This window comes from Grus americana, chromosome 4 (assembly GCF_028858705.1).
Source record: "Grus americana isolate bGruAme1 chromosome 4, bGruAme1.mat, whole genome shotgun sequence".
NCBI classification, from domain to species: domain Eukaryota; kingdom Metazoa; phylum Chordata; class Aves; order Gruiformes; family Gruidae; genus Grus; species Grus americana.
Window position 1 is genome coordinate 79,285,712 of NC_072855.1, and position 20,005 is coordinate 79,305,716.

Here is a 20,005-nt window from a genome sequence, read left to right on the forward strand (position 1 = left end):
GAAAAAAAAAAAAAGGAATTTTTTTTTTAAAGAAAATCTCATTTTGGATCATGCATCCTTATAATGTCATTTTAAAAAAAACACAAAAAACCAGCAAGAAAATGAAGTGAATTGACTTTAATAATTTCTTCTGAACATTTTATTAATTAAACAGTACATGTATGGCACAGTACTAACAGATGCTTTGGTCAAATACTTGGTGTCCGAATATACTATTAGGAGAGAATGACAGAGGGCAGGGGACCGTGTTTAATTTTTGAATGTCTATGCATATATAGATAAGGAACCCGGCAGACGTGCCCCCCCCCCGCCCCGGTAAATACAATCATCAGACCACCCTGGGGTTTCAGTACTGCTGATTGCGTGATTTATGCAGATATATACAAAATTATGCACAACCGGCACGTTGTATTTTTGTTAGAGGGAACTAAAAAAATCTGCTACCGTTCTGAAGGCTTTTTCACGCGCATTCCCTTCGCTGATCTGCGAACAGACTCGTTCTTGCTTCAGTCTGAATTTGCTGGTGTAAATTGAAATATCCTCCGGTCTTTTCGTACGCGCGCTGCTGCCCATGACGTTTCCCTGGAGAGGAGCTTACGGAGTAAACGCTTTGTACTTGCTCGCGAGTTGCAAAGACTTCTATTTAGTGTATTTGGGTGAGGTGCAGCTGCCTCAGCCAGAGGAAAATGCCCCTCGGAGGGAGGCTTACGCATCCACGTCGTACGCACGCAGGCGTCCACGGTAGTTTTGGGAAGAGTTGGCAGGTTTTTTAACTCTTCCTATGAGATCACAGCTCCAGATCCCGATTCTAGAAACTCCGGAGCTTTAAAATAAACGGATGTATTTTGTACGCGCGTCCTCTCACGTACCAAAATAAGGATTTCAGACGCTTTAGATGCTTCGACTCGAGCCACGTGATTCCTTTTATAGCGGAGCTCTAGCGGTACCGCTAGACCGACATCTGCGCAGATGTTCATTTAACTCATTACTTATCTCGCTGCCGCTTAGTTCATCGGAAAATAATAAAAGCAAAATGATAGGACTTGCCCAAAGCCCGGGCCAGAAAGAAGTTACAAAGGCAGCGGTGGCACACACACGCTCAAAAAGCTTTTTAAAGGAAAAATTTCAGAGTGGGGAAATAGCGAGTTTTGGGTTTGGAAGTCGTTACAGTTCCAACAACTAGCATTTCTTCATCTCCCACTGTTAGTTCAGCTTTAAATATTTTCGAAAGGGAGATGATAATGGATAAACCAAATCTAAACACGCACACATTTTTCACTTACCTCCCCCCAAAATTCCACCACGCAAACCGCTTTATGTATTTCAACAGCGTTTTCGGTATTGCTTTCAGAAACATTAAAACGATTACATTCCTAAGGCACCCATTTAAAGTATCTCGCAGAATTACCTCCTGAATTTCAGTACAATTCAGGCGGCCTGGTAACCCCTCATCTTGGGTTCAGTTGCGGTCTTTGACGACGCGGTTGCGTGCTATTTTAACGGAGAAGCCTGCCCTTGTTTGGGACAGAAATTAGCCCAAGGTCAAAGAACCGAGGCAGCTGTTTACTAGTACGTTTTCTCTTCATCATCGCACACGCGCTCGCTATCTGTGCAGCAAATACAGCGTTATTCCTATTTATTGCGGGATATATTCTTTTTATACGCTGGGTTCGGCGCGTGCCGTGCTCCCTTCGCAGCGCGCGTATCTCAGCGTCTCCTTAAAGCTATGGCCAACTTTCTGGGGGGGGTCTGACTGCCGGGCCCCGGTTATGGCACAGAAACGAGCCGAGGGATGCGTGACGTGCTTCACTCAGCGTGACGCCAACGTCATCGTGAAACACCCGCTGGCGCGCGGCGAAGCCGTTATTCGTTAGGAAGCTCTTCACGCCATGACATGGCGCGGCCCTCCGGTACCGCCTGCGACCACCTGCGGGAAGCCCCCGCGCCTCGAGGGGAGGCCGCCGTTCCCTCAGGGAGCCCCGCACGAGCTCCCGCCCGCAGCCCCCCGCCGAGGGAGGCCGGGCACAGCGGAGCCGCGCTGCGGGGGCGGCCGAGGCGGCGACCCGAGGCCTGGGGCGGGGGAAGCCGGGCGGGTCGGGGACGGGCCCTTCCTCTAGAAACCGGTCACGGTCGCCCCGCACGCGACCCCGCGCACGCGCGGTCCCCCTCCTCTCCCGCACGCGGGCAGGGCCGCTGTGACGCCACGGGACGGGGGGTAGGGGGGGGGCGGGGCGTCTCCGCCCGCTGCCGCCCCCGCGGCGGCCCCCTGGCCGCGCTCGCGCTTCGCGGCGGGCGGTTTGTGACGTCAGCGGTCGCCGAGGAACGAACGGGGCGCAGGTGCATCCGTTTCCTCAGGGCGAGAGGCGCCGGGCGCGAGCGCCTCCCGCCGCCGTTCCCCGGTGCGGTGCGGAGGAGAAGGGAAGGGAAGGAAAGGACAGGACCGGGCTCTCCCCCCCCCCCCCCGCGCCGCCGCGGTCCCGGTGCGGATCCCCCGCCGCCGTGTGACGGTCCCCTCGCTACAGCGTCCCCGACGGGCGGGGCGGGGGGAAGAAGGAGAAGAACCGCGACGGGGCGGCCGCGGCCGGCGTCGCTAGGGGGAGGCACGGCACCGGGAGACGGGGCAGAGGCGCGGCGGCCCCGCTGGTTGCCAGTCCCCGCGGGGGGGTTGGGGCGGGGGGGAAGCGGAAGGCGGAGGGACCCCTCGTCCCGCGGCGCCGCGCCCCCCGCCCCGGTTTTGCTTTCCCTTTCGGCGCCGGCTCCCCCGGGAGGGAGACGCTTATTTATTTATTTGTTTCCCGAAAGGGCGGGGGAAGACCGAAGACCTGCGCGGGGAGGACGCGCCAGCTGGCGGGAGGAGGGCGCGGAGACAGCCCCGTCACGGGAGGAGGCGGCGGCGGGGAGGAGGAGGAGGAGGAGAAGCCGGCGCGGAGCCTCGCCTCGCCTTGCCTCGCAGCCCCTCCGCCGTCACCGCCTCGCCGTCCCTGGCCGCCGGAGGTACCGGCGGCCGCCCGTCCTCATGATGGCCTCAACCACCACCTGCACCCGGTTCACCGACGAGTACCAGCTCTTCGAGGAGCTCGGGAAGTAAGGACGGAGCTCGCCGGGCGCGACCCGCCGTTGGGGGAACGGCGCGGGGCAGCCGGCTCGGGGCTGGGGAAGGAAGGGGGGGAGGCACCGCTGGCTGTGCGGGCTCGGTGCGTGAGCCCCGGCGGAGGGAGGGGGGGGCGCCTTACCGATGCTGGTTACCTGGCTCCAGCCCTACCCCCGGGCGTTATTTGCGAGGTGGGGGACCGGGCTCCGCACCCGCCCGCCCGTCGTCCTGTCCCCCCCCGGGGTATGCACGGCTGCGGGCGGGCGGCGGGGAGCTGCCCCCGGCCTGCCGACGCGGAAGGTGGGGGGGCTGCCTCACGGTTCGGTGTTGAGGGGTGGTGGTGGCGGGCGGGGGGGGGGACTCCCCTGGCTTGAGGGACCGGCGGCGCGCGGCGCCCCTCAGCGGCGGGGCGGGAGGCGGCGCGAGGTCGGGGCCGGCGACTCTCGGCCGCGATCGCCATGTTGGCGGCCCGGTGTCACCGGGGGTGGGGGGGGGGGGCACGACACGCAACGGGGACGGCCAGAGCCCGGGCCACCGCCACACTGTCCCCGCGGTGTGTGCCGTCCCCTCCGCCCGGCTGCCAGCGGGGACGGGTTCGGTCGTCTGGCTTGTACCCGCCTTTCTGACCGGAGCGTACTGCTTCGGTGAATAAAATCAATGCTGCCCGGCGCTCGCTGAAAAAAAATTAAAAAAAATCCTTTTTTTATTTTAATTCTGCTGGCATCACACCTCCGTGAAATCCGCTGAAAGCCCCGTGCCGGTAATGGCAGCGACCTGTTCCAGTCGGGCTGACACTTTGTTCCTTCTTGGTTTGCAGAGGGGCGTTCTCCGTCGTGAGGAGATGCATGAAAATCACCACAGGACAGGAGTATGCTGCCAAAATTATCAACACCAAAAAGCTCTCGGCTAGGGGTGGGTATATTTTAACCTAGTATTTATGATGCCTCCTTCCCCTCACCTCCCCCCATTTTTTGCATTCTTGTGGTAAGCGTTAAAAAAAAGGAATAAAAATAGCTAAATGATTCAATAAATTCCGTAATGCATTTCTTTTTAAAATTTCCTTGGGGTTTTTTTCAATGTTAAGGGTTTCTTGGGTTGACTGCACGGAGGGCTCAGGTTGCTGTAAAGCATTTCAAGAAAAGATGTACGAATATGAAACAATTTAATGTAACGCAGCCCTTTCATTTTTCTATCTAAATAACTTCGAATATCAGCTTGCAATATTTTGCAAGCCGATTTTTTTTTTTTTTTTTGGAGGAAGGTTGGGAAATGGTAAATTTCCATTATGGCTTTTATTTTAAATATTATAGCTAGACTGAATTCTGTGTTTGCATTGCATTTAAACGTGAACATCAAGGCCTGTCTGACTATAAATGCATGAGAAAAAGTGCACTCCTACCTCATACTAAACTTTGTCATGAGAAGAAAATCATGTTAAGGAAGAAAATTACCATTTTATGAGCTAACCATTTGTGAAGCAAGTCGTTCCGATTAAGTGATGAGCTGTTTTACTGTTACAACCCAACCGTAATACCTGCTGTACAGCTTGTTTATTCTTTCCATGGGATGTGTGTATTTCCTAAATACTTTCAGTATCAGTGGATACTCTTTATGATACATTTGAGGTAAATATACACATACTGTAGGTTACTCTTGGCCAAAGCAAGCCTTAAGGTGATCTGTCAATTGCTTGTTAACTACAAGGATGTCGGGGATTAGGGATTATTCTCCCTTAACGCTCTCTGTGTTTTGGTATGAATTTGTGGTGTGGTAAACACCAGGGAATAAGCAAACAGTGTCAGAGTGTAAACCTCTTTGTGGCCTGCTTTGCTTTCCACGCAAAGGAATCGCTGCAGGTAAACAGCAGTTTGGATTAATGCATTAAATTTGCACGTAAAATATTACATATGACATTATGGCATGTTCTGGTAACGTGCTGGTCTTTGATAAAGATCTGTCAACATTGTGTCAATATTCTTATTTTCAGCGGATGAAACTTGTGTGGAAATTTACTTTTTACCTCTTGTTGAATTTTAGTGTCTGTACTCTCATTGCGAGATTTGTTTTCCTTTATTTTTCAAAAGGTACTTAAATTTGAAATACTCCTTTGTGGAGCTATGGGTTTAAAGGGAGAGAGGTTAAGAAGACAGTAATACTTGAGATAAAATATTGTCACAGGTTTGCTTTTTTCCTTTGTTAGCAGAATAACGTGATCTGTTGAATTTTGATGTTTAAAATAAACCACCACACTCTGCGTGATTTCATAGATCTGCACCAGGTTACTTAGGTGCTGAAGGTTTTATGTATGACGGATAAATCTTGAAATGCTAGAGTAAATTAATAAGAACTAAATTAATAGAAACTAGATTTAATTTTGTACTACTTAGGTCACACAGGACCAAGTTGGTCCTTGGTGTGGTCTGTTAGTGAGCAGACACAGATTTGGGAGAATTTGGCTCATACGTGGAATGAGGCAAAATTCCCACAGGGATTTTTCTACAGGTTTAGCACGTAAGCCCATAAAGGAAAGGGTTACGCATCAAAGCTGGACCGTGAAATACCTTTTTTTAATCAGAACGTGATGATGCCATGTTCATGAATGCAGGGAATGTGTTTCCATCTGTGTTTTCTGAGATCCCAGAAATATTTGAGGGTGTTTTTTATTGGCTTGGAATTTTTTTGTGGTGGTTGTTCTGGTTTTCAGCTTTTTGAAATCTACACAGCTTTTGAAGACCAAGCTTCTTAGAGAAATCTTCAGATTCTTGTTAGGCAATTCCTTAATTGCAGAAAGGTGTTCTTTAATTCCACTTGCAGTGCAAAAACTGAACATTAAAAAGCCTCAAACAGTGATACTTTCTCCTGGCTGATAATAGGTATACAGCTTATAACTAAGATACTGTTTGTCAAATCTAAATTGCAAGTTTCATTCTAATTGCCTCTGAATTGCTTCACGATAAGGTAGCCGTTCACTTTTGTGTTTCGTACTTCTTACATGAAATACCGATTATAACGTAAATCCAAAGGACTGTTGTTTGGGTCAGCTTCATCTGTGGGCAGAGTTAAGAGGTTCTTGGCTTGGAAACGCGTATCCCTTGTGCGGTGCCTGGCTCTCTGGAAGTCTTTTAAGCACAATGTTGATGTTGGGCCTTCTGGCTTGCAAGACTGAAGAAGAGCAGGTTCAATATGTGATGTGGAGGAATCAAGATTAAATAAAACTTCCTTAAGGTTGCTTTGAAATTAAAAGTTCTTTAACTGGCTTCGGCCCAGTCCTAACAATACTTGGCTCCCCATCCCTCCTTCTGGTGAAGGTGTGTTCTCATCTGTTTCCTTGCCTAGTGACAGGGAAATCTCAGGCTAATTGCATGTGTGCAGAGGCGTAGGCTTTGGTTTTAATTTGGAGGGGGAAGGAAGCCTTGCCCCGTGTTCTAGCAGAACTAACCTTTGTGCTTTTAAGTTGATGATCAGTTACTTACATCTGCCGTGCTCTTATTTACAGATTGTAGTCCAAAATGTAATAAAAACACTTAAAAAGAAATTACAGTTTTAAATATTTGACTTTTTGTGGCAATTCCAGTTCCATGTTTTTCTGATTTTAGTAACAGAAATAACAAATATTTGCAGTTGAAATCGCTTCAGTATTGCAAAAACTTTTGCTTATTAGAATGACATACATTCTTTTCTTAAAGTACTCTGAAGCTGTACTTAGAAGTTCTGAGCTTTGACTTTATATTTACTCAGTCAGCTGAAGTATTAAAATGCTATTAGAAAATCAACAGCTACCTTTGTATCAATAGAGTATGTTCTAGTCAAGCTTACACAATTTGATTTGGCTGCTGATTTTTAAAAAGGGGGGGAAAAAATGGGTATGTAACATCCTCCTCTGAAATTAAGTGCAACGGTGAACAAGCACACCGAAAGCCAAGAATAAAGTGAAGAATGTGTGTTTGCTGGTTCTGGGTTCTGTATTGTTTCATCTGATGAACTGTTGGATTTTGTCATTACTGATTTTCTAAAGTATGTTGGTTTGGGCTTCTTCGTGGTGTTTTTCTTGTATTGAAAGCAATGTAGATAAAAGTGAACTTCTGTGAGGTGAGTTGACATTCCCCGCCCCCCCCTGCCCCCGGTCTGTTCCAAATACCAAATAATTAACAAATCATCTTTTCTTTTTTTTGTCATTATCTGTACATCTTTTATCCTCTCTTTTGAGAGTCTTCTGGCTTTGATCCAAATTGATTTCCTATAAACAGATCCTATTTTCTTAACAGGTTTGGGCCTCGTTTTTGGACTTAAAAAAAGGAATTAGACGAGTGTTTGCTTCTCTGATCGTACTTGAAAAGATCAGTTACTAATATATTTTCATTGGGTGTAATTTTTGCAGGTTACTCATATTGGCGTTTTCTCTGTAGCGACCAAAAGCACCGTGCCTTTGATGGCAATTTGATTGCACCCGTGAGAGGCGGATGATGTTCCAGCCCAGTTTCTCTTGTAAATGCTGCCTAGACACACCTCTCCCAGTCCTTAGATTGCTGAGCAGAAATATGAAATCGCTTTGTTTATGGGCATAGGTATTTTTAAGAGTAATGTAAGAATCAGCTGGGGGTTACCGCTGCTTAGTTCGCTGCTCTCATAGCTTTCAGGGACCAGCCATTCCATGAGCTTCAGTGAGCTTTTGAGCTTTAAGCCTTGGAGGCTTCACTGGTTATTTATCTTCCTCCTTGGCAGGAAATTTCCCAAATCTTTTTCAGCATCTTCCTATTCTTCAGAGAAGAGAGTATTCCCTATGAGCTTGTGACTGCAGATGCAAGGCATAGCCAGAGGGGACTAGAGGGATTGCCCTTCCCTGCATCGAGCTCTGATGGGTGAGGAGGCTGAAAACCCCAGTATTGTACTTTTGGAACAGTATTTTAGTGGCAGTATTGAGTAATCTCACTATGGGAAGAGTATTTCTGTGGCTAAAGCTGCCCAAGTAGAGCACCTCATGATCCCTGAAGTGATTGAAAATACATTAGGGAGATGAATTAAATGTGAAGTATATAGAGTGGTATTTTTCAGCTTAATTTTTCATGACATAGAGATAAAGTTTTTGTTGTGTCGCTAGACCAGCGTTTCCTCTAGTCAGGTAGGCTGTGTCAGTGCCAGATGTTTTACAGGAAGGCAAGCTCTAATAAGGCTTCCTGCACTCCATCGGAGGAGAAAATAATTCTTCCTAATCTACCTAAAGATCTTAATCTCTGAAGCACACATTTACCTGTGCAAGTTTATTATAACACATATGTTTTTAATGCTAATTTCTGTCCTTAGGTACACATTAAATTATTCCCGCACCTAGAGTACTGTCCTTAAGGGCATTTAGTTGCCAGTGAAGCAGCAGATTGTGTCTTTGTGAGGACAAGAATTAAGCTTGGGATTTTAGCTATTTTCTTCAATATCTTACTGTAGTCTGTTTCTCAGGTTAATTACCTGTTCAGAAGCAGAATGTTTGCCTTCCTCCATGTGTTAAGAATGTTTTTAAAAATGTTCTTCCATGGTATAAAATAATGTTTACCTGCTACCATGTGGTTGCCCTTTTTTAACGTTTGTGCTCTTCAGCTCAGTTATGGCATGCTTTTCAGTTTGACGCAGATGTTGTGATTTACCATGGATATGCTTGCATATTTATCTGCAAGTGTTTCAGTTGCAAATTACCGTAATTTAGCAGGCTATTGGTTCTATCAGTGTTAAAATTGAGTCCATTCAGGAAGCTCAGAGTAGTAGAGAGCACTCATAAGAGTGTTATTTAAAAATCATATTTTTGGTTAGGTGTTCTATTTTGAAGGTTTGGAGCTTTTGTTATGTTTTGGTTTCAGTGAAAATCTGAAGAGCTTTCAAATACCGGTGAGAATGAGGACGTTCAAACTCCTCGTGATGAGCGCTGGTTGGTAGTAATTTATCCTAACAGTTTAAACTAGATTTTAAATGATTTTTCCTGGCAGTTCATAGTTAAATTATCCATAGCAAATATTACATGGTTTCAATAATGCCACCTCTGGTTTTTTTGCGAAGGATTTATTTTCTCTCTCTGTTGTGACTGTTGCTGAAATTACAAAGGGAGATTCTCTTTATAGCTCGTATACTGATGGGCCTTAAATTACATCAGAATTTGAAGATGCATGTATTGCTCGTTACCATCAGTAAAGCTTGTTGCTGATGTTCTTACTGGGAGGTACGTGCTAGAAAAAGTTAAAACTGTGGCACATTTTAACATGGAGGATGGGGGAAAAGGAATTCTATACTCTGGTGCTGTTCTTGTCACGCACTTCAGAGAAACATCCTTGATGTGTGGCTTCATTGTTTGAAGCAATGCTCTAAAAACGGTGCTTAGACGTTATCCTAGAAGTTGAAGTTTGTGCAAGTGTAGCCGTTGATTACAAAGAATGCATGACCAAAAGCCAATATGTAAAATAACTCAGGGAGGCTCGGAGAATTAAAAAGGTGTTTGCATCATCTGAGTTTGACCAAGCTCAAAGGGGAGGGGCGGGGGGAAGTATATGAGACATTTTTCTGTCCAAAGTCCAAGATTAATAAGCATGCCTGAAACTTATCAATCAGTTGAATGCATCCATCCCTCTTGGGAGCTTCCCAATTTCTCCCGCTGCGTTTCATCACGACTTTGGCCTGGACCCCCTCTCCGCTTTCAGATCTCCTCCACTGAAATGTTAACAACAAAGGCATTCTTGGGGACTTGCTTGGCTACCGCTTCCCTGCCATTTTCTGTCACAAGTTGCAAATCCTGGCACCGATGTGTGTGCACTTACTGCAAAGTAAAGACTTAACTACACATCTGAACAGCTCCACTGTCAGAATTGCTTCTGTTGGGAGAGAAAGGACAACTAGGCGCAGGGGAAAATGAGAACTGAATACCTTTACTCGGCTTCCACATCCATGTACTGAAATCTGGGTGTCTTCTTTTCCTGCTGGTCTGAGAGAAGTTGTGTTCCCTGGAAACACTTTACTACTTACATCCAAATTGCACTTCCAAATGAAAGCTTTTGCTCAAATACGAAAACAAGGAAATAAGCACAATGGTAAACACTTAACCTTTATTGGAGATTGGTTCTGTCTGTTTGCTCGTAGTACTGTACATAGAAAACATTGGTTTATGGCTATTGTAATCGGAAACCACAGGTCAGCTGGGTTTTTTCAGTGCCTCGCATCCGTCCTCGTTGACAGCAAGGTAGAAATACACGTGTTTCCGGAAGAACTGAGACTGAATTGCTGAGGGTTCATTCTGCACCCAATTTCAAATCCTCTCTTAGTCTTAAAACTTATCTAAAATATAAATGGTATTATAATGTAAAAGTCCTACCATATGTAGGCAGGTGTTTGTCCAAATACTAAGAATTATTTATGCACTTTTTCTGGTTATGATTAGTGGTATGTGAAGTCATCTCTGCTGCTTCTATTTACACTTTTATGATTCCGAGGTTTGGGTTTTTGTGGTGGTCATTTTGGTTTTGGATGGTGACCATTTTGGCTATTGCTTGGAAGATAGGAAAGGCTCTATTTTTTTTTTTTTTTTTTTTTCATTTAATTGGCAAGTGCCTGCTCTGAGATATTGAAATAAAAGTTAGCTAAATATTTTGCTTCACAAATGTAAATACTGCCAAAACAGTGCTTTTCATGTATCTGTCCTTCATTTGACCTCCCGAGAAATGTAGGCCAGGGTGTTTCATATGTCAGGATCCAGCTTCCTCCTTTGTATACATCTAGTGCACGTTTGTCAAATGCTTTGTAAGGGTATTGTGGGGATTTTTAAAAGATTATGTGAAAAACATAACTTCATCTGTTCATTGGAAAAGGTTAATAGGGAACAAAAACCTGACTTAAAGATGATAGTTCTTTTTGTTTAATTCCTTATTAAAAATAATTATGCCTCGAATTTGAAGAAACATCTGCTACGTTTTGGAGAGACACAGAAATCCAATCTGTCTGTTTATTCCTTGTATGCCTTGAGCTCTGTCTACATGCTTGTGTGCATGTTGGTGCAAACTCCTCCTCTGTTTAATCCTAGTATTATGAGAAATGTCTTGTGCACAGTATCAGAGAGAGTGGAGAATTTGTGTGACCTGGGTTTAATATTTTCTTCCAGGGGAGAGAGTTGTGCTGTTACCCAGTGTCATTTTCTAGATTGTCATCAGCTAGTTCTGAAAGGCATTGAGTTTCAGTTGTTTGAATTGGAAAACTCGTTTTAAAGCTTTGCAGCCCTGTTAATTCCTGCTGCATCTGATTGGAAGCTGCGGGATATAGTCTGCTGAACTCAGAGTTTACTTAATTTCTCTTGAATCTGTTGCTTCCATAGATGCCACTGGATAGAAGCACTGGCTATAGCTGAGAGTCAGGAAAGCTAGGGAGGGAGGGGGAACTTAGGCAAATTTGCAAACATATCTTAGCCCTGATACAGCTTTTATTCTAATCCAGGGCCTCTTTAGTGGCAATTGAGAAGCATAAATTGTGCTACAGCATATATTTATTTTTTGTAATTAGGTTTTGAAGTCTAGGTAATGATAGTTAATATGCCAAGCAAGCTATTAGAGATAAGTCTGTGCAACTGTTGATTTAAGTTGCTTGTATTTGGTAGAAAGGAAATTTGCCTACCTGATGATTTGTGGTAGCTTCTGTTACGTGAATTCCTGCCTGACCTTTCGTAAGTAGCAAATATTTCACAGGAAACTTGGAGAGTAAAACACGCAAGCTTAATTCAAAAAGCAAACCCCAAAACCTCTCAAAAGTAACAAAGTAGTTTTTATTTAATATTGGAAATGTGATGTTATGGATATTTGCTGATCAAGGTGGAACATTTCATTTTGTGATGGGAGGCATTTTTTTATTCTTGCAACTGACCAAGAATTTATACACTGCTACAGCAAGTGAACATCCTGGTGATGCTTTCTAAGAGAACTGCCTGGCATTCATAAAACCAGAATTAATTTATGTTTTGGCAGTCACTTTCACCTTGAACGTAGAGGATGCTTGTTGAAAAAGTCCGTGACTGGCCACATGTTTTCTTTTGTTCAAATCAGTCGATTGGGTTGTCAGTTGGACAGCCTCTGCCCCCATCCTAAGTGTAGGGAGCTGATTCTTTTCATTGTGCATCAGCTTTTACTCTGCCAACCCACAGCTGGCAGTGCTGTGCAAAGCATCGCTGTGGTTACATGCCACTGGATGTAGAACTTGACCCAAACCCATCTTTAGTCAGAGGTTATTACGTGCAGAATTAAAAACTTTAGAATCTGATCTAGAAGCGAGGGGAAAAAAAAAAAAAGATGGTATCAACTGAACGTTTGCTGGATTGAGCGAGCCTGTGCGTGAATTTTGACAGATGTAAGCTATATTGAAGAATATATCAAAACCTGATGGTAAAGTTAGTTCACAGTTGTTACATGTATAGTCTGCAGGCAGGTACAGAGTACTTCTGAACAGTTTGTCCAACCCTGCGGGCTCCAGCTGGCAGCTGTCCTTACCTGTGAAACTGCTCATTGATTTGTACAGCGTTATGGGCAACGCACTGGGTCACAGGGCAGAAAGCGATCTTCTGCACGCTTGCCTTTCCCTGCGCTGTGATGAACAGTGTACCTTGCCCAGCAAGGATGATTAGCAAACCTCGTCGTAAGTGGAAAGGATAACACACCTCTACTGTAAAGTCTCATCTCGGCACGTGAGAGGAAAAGAAACATAAACTTACAGAGTTGAAGCTCGTCTTTGTGGCAAGCCATCTATTGCATGTGTTCGCAGAACTTTGTTCCCAAGTTAATTGTAGTCGGGAACTGCTTACTGGTAATTTTTCCGCAATGTGAATGCAAGTGTTGCAGCAACAGTCACGTTGCATATTCATGTTGCTGCATGAACAGATGGGGTTCCTACATAATATCCATATTTGACAATCTGATGGGATTTGCCAAGCCTAAGCTTTTATTTAAATTTTAACCTCTTGGAGAGATAGGTTTGCAATGTAATCAGTCCAAGGAGATCTTGAAGTTATTTGTATTGCATAGCAGAGTTCAAGCTGGTGCTTAGGTATGATTTTGGTTTGGGAGAGTTCTTGTCGGAATGGTTTTTGTAGGCTCTTGCTCATTAGAATAAATAGTCACCAAATTCAAAGATTTCTCTTGAAAGCTTTTTTTTGTCTGGCTGGTTTTATTCGTATCCTTCAGTAAGTGAAGATATATTTTTTTATTCAGTTAAAACAGCGTGTAACATGGACAGAGTTCTGTTGCTGTGGTACTGCCTTGCAGGGAGGATTTTGTACTGAAGGGCAGATTCCACCTTTTTTTATAGAAAGATGTCACAAATGTTAAGTGTCTCCAAGATGCAAGTAAATTTCAGTACAGAAAGCAACCTTCTAAAGCTACACTTTTTGGTTATTTATGAAACACTATGTCTATAAAAATATAAAGCTCACCTTGGTGCTTTTCATATTATGTATAATGCTTTTAGAATTAAAAAATGAAACTCAGGTGTAAGGTAGATTGTTAAGTATTTGCTTTCTTTATGCAGCATGGACAGCTCTGAAATTGTGGTTAGGATTGCATTGATGTATGCGTATGGGACTAAATGCCCTGATGATCATGGGGGGGAAAAAACCAAAACGAAACTTTTTCGGGGTTTTTACTATCACCACCCCAAAAGGGGGGTGTGGGGGGAAGAGTTTTTCTGTGAAATTTCTGCATCTTTTCATGATGCTCTTGCTGATATTGATCACTTAATACATAGTAAATTTTAAAGACATTTCTAGTTGCTCACTCTTTCAATTAAAGCCTCCCAGTAGTCTTTTAATACTGGAGAAGCCCACATTTTGGGTACAACGATGGGTACTGCTGGTGCTGGATGGAAGAGCTTCCAAAACCGACTGACATTTCTTTTATACCTGTGACACTTTATGGTCTGTCATATCTGTTGCGTTTTGGGGGGGAAGGAAGAAAAAAAAAAAAGGCCACATGTTAGAATCAGAAAAAGATCCAGCAGAACTTGTTTGTATCCAGCCAGCTTGTTTGCTGTAGGAAAATGTTCCATGATAAAATTCCTATTAACTAAAGTAATTTTACTTGTAATGAGGGCAAGAATTGGTGTCTTTAAATTTTTATTTGTGGTTAACATGATTTATCTATCTAAATGAAGTAATAAATTACTTTCAATGCCATATTAATCAAAACATGTTTACTAGTAAGATTAATTTTCCAAGAGTAGAAGTTGCTTATGTGCGGTCCATCCCCCCTCCTAGGAGATGTGTGTTAATATTTATTACAGATGTTTGGGGGAGCGGATCGATGATGCAGCTAACCTTGTATACTAACGCTGGTAAGCTCAGCATCTCTTGGAGGTGCTTTTAGGAAAGCTGAAGTAAGGGGACAAGGACTCAGGTGTGTTTCAAAGCTGTAATAGGTGGAGATTTTTTTTTTAAGTCTCAAAATCATGAGGTTTAATATTCTGTCCGTGTTTTTTGTATTAATTTTAGTTTGGTGACAGGACATTCTTGTAGCCCTATAAATCTCACAAAGTTGGTACATCTAAATAAAGTTCATATTCCTTAAAGTCCAAAATATTTGGAAAAAACCCAATTCCTTCATCCTTTAGATAGGATTGATTCTTCTCCATCCTCTTTAAATAGGATTGATTCCCCTCTGTCCCCAACAGTCTTCTTGCTTAGATAGTTTTGAATGGTGGGGATTGATCATTTACCAATACCTGAAATGAAAGTCAAATTTACAGTGGGGTTTTTTTTTGGTGTTCAGTGGTCTGTTTTGGTTTTCTTGTTTCATGTAACAGATTCAGTCTAGCTAAAACTGATACCTTCCACTTTCAAATCACGTTTATCCACTGTCAGACTTCTACAGGATAAGACACCATTTGAACATCTATCACCTGGGCTTGACCTTAGGTGAAGAATGGGAAATAAAATCACGTGTCCAAGGTGAAGTTGAATCCTTCAACAGAGTAAAGAGTCTCATGCAGTAATCCAGCTGTATCTTAAAATTAACTGGGGAGGTGAGGGGCTTACTTCTTTTGGCTTAACCAAAGAAAGAATTTAGTACTGCGCTCTTTTACTTTGAAGATTTTTCTGATTTACAGCCCAAGTATATTCATGGACAGTGTTTGTTGTCCTTCAGAGAGTTCTTCATCTTTCATCAGTGTATTTACCGAGGATACTCTCGTTTCCATTATTTTTTTTAACAGCCATCTTCCTTTAGCTTCCTCTTGTATGATAGACTCGCCATTTTTATGGCTGTTCTTCCTTATGTGTACTTTCAGCTAATTTCATATATATGGTTATGGATGTTTGCAATGGGGCATTGGAATTGACCAGAGAAGAAAACAATGTCAGGTGAGGTTTGATGGGTGGCTTTGGTAATCGCCTCTGTCCGCGTGGGAGGATTTGTCTGGTGAATTCCAGTGTTTATTTACAGATTCGTTTGACACTGAGACTGAGACAGAAGGAACTTCTGTAGTAATTTCACTTCAGCTTTCCCTTTCATCACTTCCATTTCCTGTCACCCCTTTTATCAGTTTCCTACCAATTTCAAAGCTAGTTTGGTAATCTCCATTTTTACTAATCTCCAGATTTTTTTTTTTTTCTTAAACAACGGGGCCTTGCAGGAGGCATTGATCCCTGCCTGGAAAAATTCCCCAGAGTAATGTTTTAGAGGATTTACTGTACCCAACCAGTAATCAATACGCATCTAGGTAGGTGTCTTTTTCTTTGTCTTTTTTTTTGGTACAGTCTCTCAAGATCATGCATGTTGGAGACCCAAGTCAAAACCCAGTTCTTTCCATCGCAGGTGTGTTGTTCGGTTTCTGCCACAGCAGCTTTCTACAGCCTGCCATTACTCTCACCTCTGTGCAAGGTCGAGTGGAAACTGCTGTGAAAATAGCTCCATGAAATGAAGCTGAATTAGGAATAGTTTCTGTGGAGTGTTGACTTTTGTTTCTGCAACCACAGATGCTCATTTGTTGAGCAAAATGGCTGAAGAACATGAAAACTCTGCGAATGTACTTGGAGCAGCTTAGTTCATTGTTTGTTTAAAGGAGGGTTGTATTGATTCACACACTAAATAAACCAAAACACTTCCAAAATGTTGCTAATTGTTGCTGACTAGTTCAGTCAACAAAATATAGTGTGTGAAAATGCTTAACTAGCTCGAAATGGATTTTGAGGGTTTTTTTGAGTGAATCGCATGGCCATTATTGTTTTGTTGTGGGTTTGGTTTTTTTTTTTCCTTAGAGGTCCCTTCCCTTAATGTTTCTCCTGCTATAGACAACTGGTGTTTCATAAAGCTATGATAGTGGGGCAGGAGAAACTTCCTGAACAGGGAAAAATGTGGTGAACTTCCAGTTAGATGAATTGCGCTGTGCGTGGTTCTCTTGGCTGGTTTGAATTTACAGCATTTCTGAGGGAATTCCGGCAGTTACCAGTAAATCTGTTGGTAGGGGGCCAGGGATGCTGCTTGTCCCGGGTATGCGTGCTGGTGCTCTGCGGGATGGGCAGAGACGTGGCGAGTGAGGCACCTCACTGCCCTTGGCTTCCCATCGGAGCCGGGCGCTTGATGCCAGTTCCAATGCCACGGTAAAGTGCATCTAGAGCTTCTGGAAATAACGGCTGAGTAGGCAGGTTTAAAATCTTGAAGTTGGTGAATGTGTCTTTTGGAACAGAAAAGTTCATTATAATTATATCAGGTCTCTGCAATCTGATGTTGTAGAGGAGATGATTTTACATAAATCAACAGTGGTTGTGTATTTAGCGGTAAATATAACTAACGTACTGACATTGGCTAACAAGTGTAAGCGTTCATGAGATCAGTACTTAGGTTTGCATCTGTCACGTTTACTTTCCTCCACAGAAAATAGTCATTTTTATTAAAAACTATATGAAACAGGTTATCAAACAAAAATATTTATCCGTAGCAAAGCAAAAAACTTCACGTAAAGCCACGTGCTGTTTGGAATAACTTTTTTTTTTTAAATTTGAGTAGTGTTTTTATAAATATGGGAAGTATGTGTTTAAATGAATGGAGCATTAAGCTTCCTTGCTCTTGTAAGTATTTAGGTTGGTTGACTGATAGGACTTTCTAAAGTAAAAGTGTGTCCCTTGATGCTGGGTTTGTTACTTGATCAATCATTATTAAGATTTATTAAAAAGCACAACAACAAAATCATTATTTTCAGTCAAGTGTTTTGATAATTGGTTGAGATTCTCCCTGCCTCTTTCTCTGTCCTGGATCCTCCTCGTTTAGAAGGAGGAATGGAATTAGATCTCTACAAAGAGAGTAAGTAATGCTCCCTTGTAGGACGTGTTACAAGCTGCAAGACATAGTTGTACAGAAAGGGGGGAAAAAATAATAGCTTGTTTCCAGTATTAAATTACAAACAAGCAGTATCAGACAAGTTTATGTTAATTTAGAATTAGCACTGGCTCCTTGAGTAAATAATATAATTCTATAATCCTACCAAGTTAATACTAATATTATCAGACTTCAGCAGCAGAAGTTGATTGAATCAGATGTATATTCTTTATATCTCTTAAATTTTCAGAAGACTGTGCAAATTCTATAAAGAAAATAGGATTATGGGAGTGCGAACAGAGGTATATACCTAATGCTACAATTGTGTTCCTCTCAAAAATCTTAGTAACGGGTGAAAGCTCAGATATCTAAAGTTGCCCCACCTGAATCTGTATTACTATCTGAAGTACTCAAAGTGTCCAAAATAAGAGGTAAAACCCCCAACAATTCTCTTATTGAGCAGAGATTGTCAGCTCCTTTGGGAGTTGAACTGCTAATTTTACCCAGAATGCTTTTATGACATTGTGATATCCAGCTATAGAAAATTATCTGTGGGAATTTTGGGTATTTGCAGACTAAATCTGCTTCTGGACTTGCACACTGGGCTGCACAGAATGCAAGCATTTGCATTTGATGTCTTAAGTCTTCGAAGGATTTTCCCCCCTGCTCCGCGGTGTTCTCAACATACTGATTATTTCTTGCCAAGAAAAGAGTGTATGAAGAAACCATCGATGAAACTTGGTCCGAGAACTTCAGCAGATGATGTTTAAGCTAATGTGCTGTATTTTGCAACTGTGGCAGACTTAACTACATACGAGTCAGGAAATTCCACTCGTGGGCAATAATTTTCTTCAACTGCTGTAACCTGATGATGTTTAGTCTAGTACCCGTGTCCTTAGCAACTTCGAGTGAGATAATAGAAGGATATGGATAGTTTCAGTCTGTGCTATTTGTGTATCCTTCTCCTGCACGCTTATTCACCAGTTTTGTGAAGGTACTAAATAGCTCGTGGTTTGAGAACCGTTGTTCTCAAGACTGGTGCTTGAGAAGGTTTATAAAATAGGCCTCTGGGTTTGGCACGTGTAGGTTTGGTGGGGTTTGTGGTTGGGTGTTTTTTTTTTTTTTTGGATTGAAATTGTTACATCCCATCTGTATGAGATGGGGCTCTGATAACCTTGTTACAAAGTAATCTGATTATTTTAAACACTGTCTCTTTCATACTGTTCCTTTTGCCTGAAATGTGCTTGTTTCCCTGTTCTGTGTTACGTAAAGAGCGGAACAGAAGTTCCTGTAGCTATAATGTGAGAAAAATCCTCTTTTAAAATGCATGCGTATTTGAACTGAATGTGCTTAAGGTTTTGGATGTATTTCAATTCTGGCATACATTTTGACCAAAATAATTTCATGTACAGCATTTAAGCACCTGAAATGTGCAGTTAGTACCACTGCAAACTCTACACTTATACCAGAACCTTCTTAATTTGCTCTGGTTTTACTTTACAGTCTTATTCTTTGAACTCAAGTCTGCTTCAATGCTGCAAACATATCCTTAGCATGTGGTAACGTTTTCTGAAGGTCGCTTTTCTTTCATGGTAACGCTTACCCATTCCTACCAGAAATCCACGCTGCTTTAATTTTAGTTCAGCTTTCTGAATTTCCATTTTAAAATGGAAAATCATGTAAAAATAATATGTGGGGTGCCAGCCACGATCTCCTGGTGTACCAGGCCTGCCAGATAGAGGGGAAGAGGTTCTGAAGAAAAGGAAGCGTTGGCTTGGATAATAGTCACCAACAAAGAAAAGGTCATGGTTATTTTCAAGGATTAAAAATCTGGAGGGGGAGAAAAGCTGGTTATCTTATCTGGAAAGTGCGATGTTCGCTTAACCTGGTTTTTGTTGGTGGTTTTTCCTCTTCAAGAATTGAAAATGTTGTCCTGGCATGCCGTTATGCTGTCATTCTAGCATAAGAGCTAAAGAAAAATGCACTGAGAAAAAAATTCTGCTGTTAATAGAGGATTCAGTAATGAATTATTAAAGGTTTATCTTGAATGATCGCAAAATATAAAGCAGAGTAAGACTTTGCAATGTAGTTAACTTTTAATTGTATATTGACAGCGATACCTTTACCTTATTAGTGTGGGAAGTTTCTTCAGATTTTCATGAGACTTTGTATGAAACAGCTCAATAAAATGGTCCGTCACTACCTCAGCCTGATTCTCATTAAATAAATTGATATTCTGTGGTGGATTGTTGAGTGACAAGCATTGCAAATGCACTTGAAGTTTTCCTTAATGACTAAGCTTTCTTGCCTAATATAAAAATGAAAGGCTGCGCAGGAGTGAGCGATGTTGTCAAACCTGTCAGCAAGTTCTCAGAGTTGGTTTGAGTGCTTGTAATGTTCTTCCTTTAATTGACTTGGAAATTTGCAAAGGTTGATTATAAAAGGGGAAAAGCAATTTAAAAAAAAAAAATTAGCTTCATGGTTAACCGTGCAAAGGCCTAAATAATGAGTTAGGGTTTTATTGCCTGCTCATAGCATTTGGTTGAAACATAAACCTTTGTCAGCTTGGGGTTTTTATCTTTTTTTTTTGGGTAGGACTAAA

The 20,005-nt window shown here is 42.7% G+C and overlaps 1 protein-coding gene across 21 annotated transcripts in view; it reads left to right on the forward strand.

Moving 5' to 3' along the window:
* The first annotated feature begins 2,250 nt into the window (after positions 1-2,250).
* The window catches only part of CAMK2D (calcium/calmodulin dependent protein kinase II delta), a 150,134-nt gene continuing 132,379 nt past the window's right edge, over positions 2,251-20,005 (forward strand). For 8 of the 21 annotated variants that reach the window (XM_054825708.1, XM_054825722.1, XM_054825713.1 and 5 more), the window contains exons 1-3: positions 2,254-2,474; positions 2,803-3,084; positions 3,909-4,003. In XM_054825708.1, coding sequence (XP_054681683.1) covers positions 3,017-3,084; positions 3,909-4,003 — 163 coding nt within the window. In that variant the 5' untranslated portion in view covers positions 2,254-2,474; positions 2,803-3,016. Of the gene's footprint in view, positions 2,475-2,802; positions 3,085-3,908; positions 4,004-20,005 lie in introns of all 21 variants that reach the window. The other 13 variants (XM_054825721.1, XM_054825717.1, XM_054825728.1 and 10 more) reach the window with 5 other exon arrangements.